Source organism: Hakea prostrata, chromosome 10 (assembly GCF_041222555.1).
Source record: "Hakea prostrata isolate BN-2017 chromosome 10, UWA_Hpros_2, whole genome shotgun sequence".
NCBI classification, from domain to species: Eukaryota; Viridiplantae; Streptophyta; class Magnoliopsida; order Proteales; family Proteaceae; genus Hakea; species Hakea prostrata.
In genome coordinates this window covers 12,233,453-12,245,796 of record NC_142609.1, presented here as the reverse complement: position 1 = coordinate 12,245,796, position 12,344 = coordinate 12,233,453, and the positions used below count along the sequence as shown (strand labels likewise).

General features: G+C 37.8%; 1 protein-coding gene across 1 annotated transcript; it reads left to right on the top strand.

The window, feature by feature from the left end:
- Window positions 1-2,066: 2,066 nt before the first annotated feature.
- On the top strand, window positions 2,067-9,623 carry LOC149001931 (NAD(P)H:quinone oxidoreductase-like). Its single transcript, XM_089137304.1, has 3 exons — window positions 2,067-2,213; window positions 2,307-2,498; window positions 9,018-9,623. Exons 1-3 carry the CDS (start codon window positions 2,120-2,122, stop codon window positions 9,323-9,325), a joined length of 594 nt encoding a protein of 197 aa, XP_088993430.1. The 5' UTR covers window positions 2,067-2,119; the 3' UTR covers window positions 9,326-9,623.
- The last annotated feature ends 2,721 nt before the right edge of the window (window positions 9,624-12,344 follow it).

The window sequence follows — 12,344 nt, the reverse complement described above, 5'->3', positions numbered from 1 at the left end:
GCATTAGTGGGCTAGCATCTCACTTAGGGTGGACGTTGTGGCTGGTCATCTCCACCCTAGAGATATAAATATCTTAAGATCACACAATCAAAGGGATCTTGATCTTTAGAAGCTCAAAATACCAAGTGATGGTATACTTGTCCAGTTGGGGTGAACACCCTAATTGCTTGTGAGATCCTTGGCATCATATATGCTTCTTATTGTGGCAATCTTCTTTAAGTTTCATCTTTCAAGTTGTTTTGCTTTAGTGGCGAATGATCTTCATTTTATTTATATCTTTTCTACAAGGTTGAAACATATCTTCAAAGAGGTATGTTAATTCTATTATGATTTTTTCAAATCGTAATTTTTTCTTTTATAGATTAAATAATCTTGATTCTATGTTTTAGCTAGTTTTTCTAATACACACTCCCAGCGTCGAAATTCTGCATTGATATAGGCCGATTTACATAGTGCAACTTTTTCACCATTGACAACACTTAGGGCAAGGAAAGGCAGTGGATGAGCGCCCACCCAAACCTTTTCCCCCTTGAATAGACCCGCCCATGATGGTCGCTTATCACCCCCATTCCCTCCTCCAGTGAGAAGGTTCAGATCGATCATCGGAGGGTGCCAAAGTTGAACTCACGGCATGTATGGAAAAAAACCAGACAACACATAAACGAAGAAAACCGTTAAATGGCCTTCAATCTTCAGAGAGATAAAAATGGATAAGGTGTTGGATATTCGAGTCTTCCCCCCCCTGAGACCCCCCCCCGGGCCCCCTCACCCCCCCCCCCCCCCCCCCCCGAGAGGGAAATTAACTCCGGGCCCAAAACTCACACAAAAAAACACACAACACACAACAAAAAACCACCCAAAAAAAATGTATGATCTTTATTCCCTTAAACCCACCTAACTCCCTATAGGTAGTGAAAATGTGAAGAAAATTGAGATCACTGAAAGTGATTGAAGAAAGGCCGGGGGGGGGGTGAAGGGGTAACCTAAGGGGTGCCAAAGGGGTTCGTTGGGGATGTGGCGTCTGCAAGGGGGGGTCGATTGGTAAGACTCGTACCTTTGTGAAAACTCATAATTAAGGAAACCTAGTAATCGGATTTGAATTAAGTGGTAAGAAAGAATTATACTTAATATTATGTAAGACACATTTACCGCTACACAGGTGTGTGTGCTCGTGTGAAGCGGCTGGATCAATACAGGTTCGATGACCAAAAGTTGCAGGTGCAAGACAAAGGTGTTAACAAAGAGTTTTTCAGGCATTGGAGTATTGATGTATCATTTTTCCACAAAGAACCATCCATTCACCATTGGGTTCATCCTCCGAAGGGTTGGATGATTGTAATACTAATGGTTCGGTGGAGGGTCATAGAGCATGATATGGTGCAATTGGAAGATTGCGGAATGGTCAGGTGGTGTTTGCCATAAGAGGTGGTGTTGCTGACAACAATATTCTATCATGTGAATTGAGAGGAATCAGGTGTGGTATTCTAAAAGTTAGGAAGCATAACTTTTCGGCTATGAAGATTCGTTGCGATTCTTTGAATGTTGTGTAGGCCATTCTGGGAGAAGTTGTTGCTCCTTAGATTGTTGTTGAACTGATGGAAGAGATTCAGATCCTCTTAGAAGGATTCTCACTGGTGGGTGGTCCATAATGTCCGCAAGACCAACCGATGTGCGGATTGGTTGGCATCAATAATGTTGTCGATTGGTTAACTTAACCTTGATGTTGAGGTGCTCCCAAAGCCGTTGCGATTGTTTGTTAGGGAGAAGCGGTTTGGTCGTCTTTTTTTAGAGATTAGCTTAATATAGTCTTTTTCTTTTATTATATTATGTTAAAAAAAAAAAAAAAACCTATACTTTTCTACTTGGAACAGAAAATGGGAAGACTAATTTAATATTTTAGTACACATCTCATTCTCACAAAAAGGAGGAAAGTCCAATTATTACACGTGCAAAATGATTTGAAAATTAGGAACGGAAATTTTACACGTGACAGTTAATTATTGTTTATGTGATCTGCCTTTATATATTCCTTCGTCGCCTTTCCAGCGACACTTTTGGGTTGATCACTGAGACAGTGTAAGTGCTGTAGTGGGTGAGCGAGAGAGAGAGAGAAAGGAGTATGGCTACTTCATTATCTGTGCCGGACATCAATGTGGTTGCCCTTTGTGGCTCCCTTCGCAAAGCTTCCTACAATCGTGGCCTGATTCGTTCTGGTAATTCTTGCTTCTTCTTCTTCTTCCTCCTCCATTTCTTGCTATGAACTTTTTAGTGTTCTGAGTCAGTGTTCCTTCATCTGCTGCTTGTAGCGGTTGAGTTAAGCCAGGGGTCCATTAAGAGATTGAAGATTGAGTATGTCGACGTCTCACCACTCCCTTTCATCAATACCGATCTCGAGGTCGACGGTACTTACCCACCGGTTGTTGAGGCTTTCCGTCAAAAGATCGCTGCTGCTGATTGCTTTCTCTTTGCTTCTCCTGAATACAACTACTCTGTTTCCCGTAATTCTTCTCTCCCCTTCACTTTGTTTCTTCTTCATTTCTTCTAATTTGCTTGATTTATGAGTTTTATTTGAGTTGTTAAGTTTTGCTCAATGTCGATTTGCTCCTTGTACAGCTTTAGAGAGAAGCATGTTAACTGGTTTCTTGTATGCTGTAGTAAATGATTCTGCAGATTTACTTGCAAATCATGGGCACCCCCCCCCCCCCCCCCCTCCTGAATTGGTCCTTATGTTCTGGTTCATCAATCACATTGAACTCCCAACCTTAACTTGCCCTGCTCTAAAGGCTTCTTTCTTTTTTTTCCCCTTTCCTAAAAGAAATTTAAATTAATATTATTTGCAATTCTTGGCTCATATGGTTATTTGGTTGGTGCCCAACAAACTTTTAGAAGTCAGACCAGAAACAAATTATGAAACCTGAAGACCTTTCCCTATTTTCTCACTGTGACTTGGGTTTGCTCGGTACCTTCATGTTTTAGCCAACTAGGTACATTCTTAAAGATCCTTCACCCAAATTCTTATCCACATAGGTTGCATTTTTATCAAGAAAGATGAGGAAAACCGAAAATCCCTTGAATATGCTTAAAAGGGTAGGCCCTTAGTACTTCACGGATTACTTAGAAGAGAACTGAGGAAATAGATGCGAATTATTTTGGATGCTGGGGGAAATCTACAAATATCCATGTCCACCCCTTCATGTTAATTACTTATGGGATTATGTGGAGTGGGCCTTTATATGCTTAAAAGGAGATGCCCTTAGTTCTTCACCGGTTGGTTAGAAGAGAACTAAGGAGATAGATGTGAATTCTATTGTATGCTGGGGTAGATTTACAAATGTCCATGTCCACCCCTTAGCTCTCTGACGACATGTTTCAACATAGTATTTCTCTTGGTAGTGTAGATCTGAAATGAGGTTGAGTTGTAAGTGCTGACTGCTGGCACAGAAAATCAGTAAAGCCTGTCTTGACATGTAAGTCACACCTAGGTTGAAATGTGCATAAATGAGGTATTCTTCCCATTTTTAGTCAGTGAATTAGCTTTCTGGGTGAGCACTATTAATGTGCCATCAGTAAAGCCTGTCTTGACGTGTAGAGTTACACCTAGGTTGAAATGTGCATAATTGAGGTATTCTTCCCATTTTTAGTTAGTGAATTAGCTTTCTGGGTGAGCACTATTATGTCCATCCTTTACTGGAAGCCTTGATCATTATAAAAACCAGCTTTGATGATGACAAAACCAGGAAATATACAAGTGGCAAGCATCAAGGGGAACTGATATTATGTCTAACATATATAATGATGTTCAGGATAGTGAAATGCTTAAGAAGATTATGGTGGACCTTTCTCAGTATTCTTGATTGGAGTGAGAAGAAAACAACTGCTTGAGAAGATTATGCTGAAACATACTTCAGTTTCTTGACTGGAATGAGGAATGAGAGGAAAGCATTCTAGTCATAGTTGTCGTGGTGTACAGGTGACCCCAGGCACTATAGGGGGTTCAGACTCAAGGAGACCAAGGCACCTGGATGCCCAAGTGTTACCAAACTATGATTCTGGTAGGTGCAATATGCAATGCCATGACATAACGGGTATTTGTTCTTGTTGACGGGTAAGTATTGTAAGGGGCATGACCCTCGTACACTGTGGGGGTGCATGTGGTCATGGACATGCTTCCATTTTCAATGTTTCCTTTTCTTGTCTTGTTGTTTGGATGTCAAGCAAGTCCGCTTAGGATTGTAATTGGTTTCCTTCTTCTGTACTTGTAATCAGATTGGAAGATATTTCTAATCTGGAAAGATATTTGAAGCTCTTTTCTAGTTTGGAATTCAGCTACTTCATTCCCTCCTTCTCCACCACTTCTTCTCTTTTCCTTAAGTTCTCTGTTATTTCTGGTTATTTTAATTTTAATTCTGTTATAGTTCTTTCTTTATTCCCAGTTTTGGTTTTGTATGTAGTTTGATTCTTTTGTTATTATCCTGCTCAACAAGTTTTTTCTATTTTCTATGGAGTAAGTTTTTCATTCATGAAAGAAATAAGTCTTGAACATTTTTCTTTTGGTGGGAAAGCAAGGCGTTACACTCCAAATAATCATGGAACAGTTCGTAGAAGGCTTGCAATTGCTTAAGATTTAGTAATTTGAGATATTATGATTCCCAACCCCACTTTCTAGGCATGTTTTGGGGTCGCCTTACCATGTGTGACTATGAATTAGAAGTCACTATTAATTTCTTCTGTTTTATTTTCTTGTTACCTCTTTAGACATATGAAGCAGAAAACAATAAATTCAAGTGAAGCACAATGTTTAAAACCCTTTCGGGTGTATAGTTTTATATATCACATACAAAAAAAAATCTAAATCAGATGTATAAAAACTGTTAATTATTGAGGAATGTGCAGCCTTTGGTCCCTGAATGGTTAAGACTCTAGTAGCCCATTAAGATGCCCACACTTGATTAGGACAACCAAGTTCTTCGCTGCGCTTGTAATAATCAAATGGAGAGAGGGCAGCTAAGAGCTTCACTGATCAGTTAGTGAAAATTAGGGTGCTAGAAAGTTTCTTTAAGATGAGGCACTATTATATAACCTGGCTTCATCTCTGTTGGACCGATCCAAAATCATCTCCAAAGGATTTGGGGGCCAGGACATATGATAGAAAGCTTTATAGCACATATTTATTTGATTTCCAGGACAGGTGTATAGATAAATGATCAAGAATCTTCTCCTCTTTTCTTCAAGAATCCTGTATTTTCTGCCTATACCATTGATCTGCAAATTGTACATGGGGACTTCCCACATGCAAGATGTTTCACTGTTTTTTTAGAGATTGACTTCGCACCTTTGCTGAGGTTAAATGTTTTGTTAAGAGGGGGCTCTTTGACATTTTTTCATGGGTTGGTTATTATCTTGTCTATCTCTTTTGTAGTTTGGAAAGCATTTCTAGGATATATTTGAAATTGTTTACTAAATTTACATTTGCTGTTTGCTTGTTTAAAGTAAACTGTCCAAGTGGACATTTTCAGTTGATTAAGTATTTCTATGATGGAACGATAACTTGTTTTGGTAATAATGGCTGGCAAACTGGAGCAGATGTTGTCATTGTTGGCAACTGTATGCAGAGTTCCAATGATATGACAGTGTTCACGTGTGATGGGGTAATGTTGACTGTATCAAATACTGACTTGGTAGAGCACGCGGTGTCAGTTTAGCAGTGATACAGAGGGATCTGAGCATATGTACAGCATTTGGTAGTGATTGGTAGCATGTGGCAGCTCTGGGTGAGGTGGAAATATGCTTTGAAGTTCGAATAGAAACTTTATGGGTCCATGTTTTGAAATCATTTGAGTAGGCCAAATCGCAGATTTGGAAGGAAATGTGCACATGGAAGTTGTGTGTTCAGTCATCTTTCTAAGGCTATTGGAAACATGTTCGTCCAATATTCTAAGAGGGAGATTCGGAGTTTTCCTTATGGTTCAAAATAATCTGAACCTGATTAGTTCTGGATTTTTGCAGTTGGTGTTTGTGACCTGAGATTAGATTATCAGAACTTATAATAAAAAATTAAATAAGGAAAATGCTTTTCCTTGGTGGATCCGAGAAAAACTGTACTAAAGCAGGACCAGGTATGACTATGCAAGGAAAAAACAACCACTTAATGAATTATAATCTCAAGTAATTACTGTATACGCCATAGATAAGATCATATGTTTGGGAAAAAACTGAAATGCTTGCAGATCCGTGGGTTGGAATTGAATTAGATGCTTATTTTGACTAACCAGAAGTACATGGCTAATGGTTCAAGCAGCAAATGATCTTAACTAAGTATACCGATTACTTCATTTTGAGTATTCTGTGTTTAGTTTGTTCCTTTACTTGGTACTTTTGTACTACTTCTTGAACTGTTTATCTTGCTGGCAGTTTTGGTTTTTTATTTTTTATTTTTTTATTATAATAATCTGTGAATTGATTATTTGTTGGCCCCTTTGTTTATGGTGACCTGCTAGTAGCTTATTTGGCAAGTAGTTTTATCTGTGATACATTCCTCTGTTATCTTATTATCTGTATCATATATTGTGCCAAAATTTGCTTCTTGGCCATTTATTATGGTCTCTCTCAGCTTAGTGTATTGCTTTTGATTTGCATCCTTTGGCTGGCTCATGGTTTGGGAATCTATTGTTTATACTTTTCTGATAAATATGTTTAATTTCCAATAGTGATGCATCTGGTTGGCAGCTGGCACTTCATTACATTTGGCCGATCACCTTTTGCATGGATTCTTTCATTTTCTTTTTGATATTTTTCACATCATTTCATGCATTTCTGTCCACGTCCTTTGAGGAGAACCCCTTTAGGCAATGCATTGTGCAGATGCCCCTAAAGCTTTGATACTCAAGGGCATGTGAAAGGATTTATTTCAGTCTAGAAATGTACGAATGTACAATTACATATGTCTTCTAGAATATTGAATCCATAATGAGCTTAGAGTTGGTGGATGTTATGACTTATGAGGAAACAAAGGATAATTCCACATGTAGCCAAGAGACAAGATGGAAGCAACCGTAACAAAGCTAAGGTGTTGGATGGCTTCAAACCTTGGCATGTGGGAGCAGATATCAGTAGAAATGGAGTGGGCATAATTGTGGACAAAACATCAATAATGGTTTGGTAGAGGTCAAAATATTAGGGGACAGGATTATATGTCATAACTGTTTTTGGAGAAAGTGTGTGTCAACATTGTCTCTGCTTAAGCACCCCAAGTAGGATTGGATGAAAGTAATAATTGCCAATTTTGAATGGATGGATGAGTTATCATTGGGTTATTAGCCAAACAGAATCAATTATTCTTGCAGATGACTTGAATGGACATGTTGGGAGTGAGGGTAGAGCTGATTAGTCCTTTATATTTTCTGTTGCTTGTATTTGGCTTGCATCATTGGCCCTCAAAAGTTAAAGACATAAAGTTCTATTTATTCTTTTAATAAGTATGCTAGTTCATCGCCACAACCACCGTTGCTTCACAAAAGTATACAAATATGTCAATGAGAAGTTCTTGGAACAAGCATATTAGAACTTTATTATTAGCAGAGCCATTAGTTAAATTTTAAAATCATTCTACTCTCATTATAGAGCTAAAGGTGATTCTGTAGAACTATCAGTGTTTGTTGCTAAATGTTTTGACCCCAATCATGGTTCTGATAGGAAAAAAATAATGGTGATATTTGAAACTCTGCAATAACGGTAGAGGCATAAAAAAAAATTAAAAATTTTTTTGATGTCACACACTACAGAATTATGCACTACTATTATGGTGAACCAATTTGGATTTATCGCAAGAAGATCTACGAAAGAAGCTACTGACCTAATAAGGAGACTTGTGGAAAGATTTAGATATTGCAAGAAGGATCTCCATTGGTCTTTGTTGACCTAGAAACAGCCTATGACAGAGTACCTTGAGAGTTAAAACTGCTGGAGAGGAGAAGTGTTTGAAGAAAATATGGGTTGCAATTAAGACCTTATTTAGTCATGCTTATTATGGATGATTTAACTAGAGACATTCAAGATGAGGTTCTTTGGTGTATGTTTTTCGCTAATGGTACCCAAAGAGCAAGGGCAGACGTAAAATAATCATAGGAGAAATGGTATGATAAGGCATGCATGGCTTCAGCCTTGTATGACCTTGAAAAAAGCTGATTGGAGGGCAAGGATCCATGTAGCATTTCCCATGCAGTTGGGATACATCTGAGTTGTTGGCAGTAATGTCATATAATACCCCCTATCATGTTTGTTGGGCTTTAAAGGATTTATCTTCAGTCCCTGTTGGACCTGAGAACTGAGTTGCGCAGAGATCATTTAAGTTTTGTGACCTGCTACTTTCCCACCTTAAGCTAACTTGGACTTTAAGTTCTACTTGCCTCAAGGGAGAAATGGAATGAAAAATAGGAAAAAGAAAAAAAGAACATTGTCATGGAGAAGATTCTCTTTTTGATGAAATAAAGAATCCTTATACAAAACTCTTGGAGTACAACAGACTATGATTCTGTTGTAATGCCAAGGCATGGCTGATTCTCGTAAGAAGCACAGTCCAACAAAAAAGAAATGTTAGGAAAATCCTGAGAAACATGAACTAGTTTGGGCACAAGATAATAGGGCCATGGCATATTTGATTCAGGTAAAATGGTTAATAACTGCAGGCAATTGGTCTTGATTATGAGTAATTTCACTAAACAGTCATGATGAAGAATTTTGTGTGTAGTAAATCATCATGTATGTGTTTTCAAAGTTTGATATGGACAGAAAGCTCTTTAATGCTCTCTCTCTCTGTCTCTTTCTAATGATAAGTTTTGAGCTGGTCACGTTTCTTAAGAATTTTTCTGTTTTGTGTACAAATATTTGAAAATTTGGCACATTGGAGTCTGCAGTTGCTGTGGATTTCACTGACCTAACAAGAAACCTCAAGTAGTTGAGGTTTGTGAATTTTTTTAAAGTTTGTTGCCAACATTTGTTTCTTCTATCTCTGAATGTAGCTATTCTGAAGAATGCGATTGACTGGGCATCTAGGCCTCCAAATGTTTGGGCTGGTAAGGCAGCTGCTATGGTAAGTGCTGGAGGAAGTTTTGGTGGAGGAAGAGCACAGTACCATTTGCGCCAAATTGGGGTTTATCTTGATCTTCATTTTATAAACAAGCCAGAGTTTTTCTTGAATGCATTCCAACCTCCACAGAAATTCGATTCTGATGGCAACTTGTTGGATGCTGAGGCCAAGGAGAGGTTAAAACAGGTTCTTTTATCATTGCAGGCATTTACTTTGAAACTTAATGGCAAGTGTGAATGAGTCCTTGCAAAATCGAATCCCTGATCTAGAGTAGATTCAGTTACATTTCTTTAGCTCCATGGCACTTCTTGGGCATGTGTTATTACTGGATGTTGACAACTTTGATCACATTGATGGTCTGATATTTATACTTTCTGGGGTAGAAATGTAGAAACCTAGAAAATAATCTTCACATTTCCCATGATCATGTTTTTACTTGGATTTATTGTATGATTTGTGTAAAATTTGCATTTGATTAGGTGCTTGGTTTACTTCTTATTATATCATTTGCTACTTGAATTATCTTTTGGGTAATAATTGTGTGTGAGGGAACATAGTCCCTATACCTCCTCTCTCTTTCTTCATTCTTCTTTTTTTTTTTTTTTTTTTTTTTAATTTTTTTTTAATTTTTCATAAAAGGTGAGTTTATTCAGGAGCTGAACTCACGGAATATATGCTACAAAGGTCTACCAACCACAGAGTAGCAAAATTGTCCCAACCAATACCCCCTTGAGTTCGGATCAGCTCCCCATTAAGGGAGAACAATATGTTCCATGACGCTTTTAAACCACACATTAGGGGGTCTACATGGGATGCACTGAGATTTTTGCATTTGATTTCCATCTCCCCAATATTTGGAAGTGAGTCTTACCACTGTTGTGTAATGAGAAAGCATCAAAGAAATACATTGTTCTCTGCCAAGGGAGTGATGTAGACACTACACTATCAGCAACAGAATTTGCCATTCTAGCAACATACCCCACCTTGTAGGGAAATTGGATAATAAAAAGCCGATGTCATCTAAAATGGGCTGAATGTATACGTGGCCCATTCGCCCCTCTCTATTAATTAATCTGATGAACCACCTCCAAACAGTTCGATTCTACCATTATAATGGCCAGGCCCAATTGTTGGGTTTAGACCTGTAGGTGGATACCAAGTGTCCGTATTCGGAATTTTTCTTACCGGAAAATATCCGTATCTGTTTCCTAAGCAACCAGTTTCGGATTCGGATTCGGACAATTGCTTATCGGACCCGGTAATATCTGAATAAAAATGTATTCAGATAGAGTAAAGTATTCAATGTTTTTTTATCTGAAAAATGATGATAATCGGATTTGGAAACTGGTAATCAGAACCCAGATAATCGTAAATTATCCGGTTAGAGTAAAATATTAAACACGTTTTCTCTCAAAATGGACTAATAATTGGATACGGAAACTAGTAATCGGTAATCAGAAATAAAAAAATTGACTAATCACCAATCTAATAATCGAATAATTTATCAATGGGACATTCGATAAAGTTTTGGATTCGAATTTGGATGTCTTCTCTAAATTTCTGCCGGATTCGGATATTGGTGTATCTGAGCCAAATTCGATTTGTTTACAGGTCTACTTGAGTTGGGGGGGGGGGGGGGACTGCTCAATCATTCTATTTCAGATTGCAAAGATATGAGTGACCTAATGGTCCCTACAAATTACTCTCCATGAATATTATGAGTTTTTTTGCAGGGCACCCACTTAAGTGGGCCTCTAATTTCTGTCTGTCCACTTAAGTGGAATAAATTGCATAGCACCAAACCTTGCTTAACTTCAAAAATTGATACCAGTCAAGTCCTTTTAACTGTTAAGTTTGGAGGTCAAATATTTGATACACCCTCATTATTATAAAAAGACTAAATTGCCCTCTCTAACCCGACCCCCATCATCTTCCCATAATTTGCTTAAACCCCACATTACCGGCAACCACCCCACCTTCCCCTTTGAGGCTGGAATCTTTCTCCAACTAATAAGCTTTAATAAGGTGAAGTTCCCCTTCGCATTAGGACCAATCAAACCGTACCTCTTGCCATGAGAGTTCTTCACCAAAGCATTATTAAAACACTCTTTTACTCTTACTGACACAGAAATATCAAGGGCCTTTAGATCGATTTTGTGCTGGTTTTCTTTTCTTTTTCTAGTTTGATATTAATTTCTTTTTTATTGTTTTCTTCTTCTTTTTCTCTTTTAAAATATATATTTTAATTGACCACAAATTACAGGAAGCCCACAACATTAGGGTGATGATAATTATTTTTACTTCTAGGCCCACATAATTTGTTCGGAACACCCGTCAGCGGGACATGATCCACACTCATCTACCAAAGCCTATGTTCAATCGCAGCCCAGAAGCTTCGAAATGCAAATTGCAAAATAAATCTCTAGAAGAGTTTTAAGAAATTCAAGAAACTCGATTGCAGCTTGGTAAATCAAGAAGGCGATTGGAGATGTGAAATCACAAAGTTTAAAAAATAGAATGCAAACAATAAATCACAATAAGATGCCGGTCTGAAACTCAAAAAAAAAAAACCTTGATCTCAGTTCTGAAGTCGCATACTTCAACTAATAATGGGTAATTTTCATCTGGACCCCCTGAGGTTTGGTCCATGTCACTTTTAGTCCAGTTTAAGGTTTCTTTTGCATATGGCTCCCCTATGGTTTAAGAAATGATTAAATAAGGACAAGCTTAACAGAAACCGTTAGTTCAATAAATTTTGTAACGAAAATACCTTTTTGTCCTTTGTATTTTTTTATTTATTAAGTTTTAATATACTAAAATACATGCTAAAATAAATAATAATAAATAAATAAATGAAAAGCTTACGAAACTATACCAAGGCAAAAACAAGGGAGTTTGAAAACAAAAGGGAATGGTTGCTCTGCAAGTTCAAAACCGAAGGAAGAAGACGAACAGTCTTTTTTTTTTTTTTTTTTTTTTTTTGTAACAATCTGCTTTTTCAAATCCATCACTTGAGGCGGTTATTCCTCTCTGTATCTCCTTCTCCAATTTCGGTTTTTTGGAACCCTGTTTTGGTCTCCCAACTATGAATTTATAGACGGCAACGCCAACAAGGTTTAAACAACGGCTAGCACCGAGCTTCTTTGTTCTGTTAGGGCTTTAAGGTTCACCATCACTCGATTTCAGGCGACTAAAGGAAGGATCAGCCCAAGCTTCCTCTTGACGTTAATAAACTATGATTCTCTTCCACAGATCCACC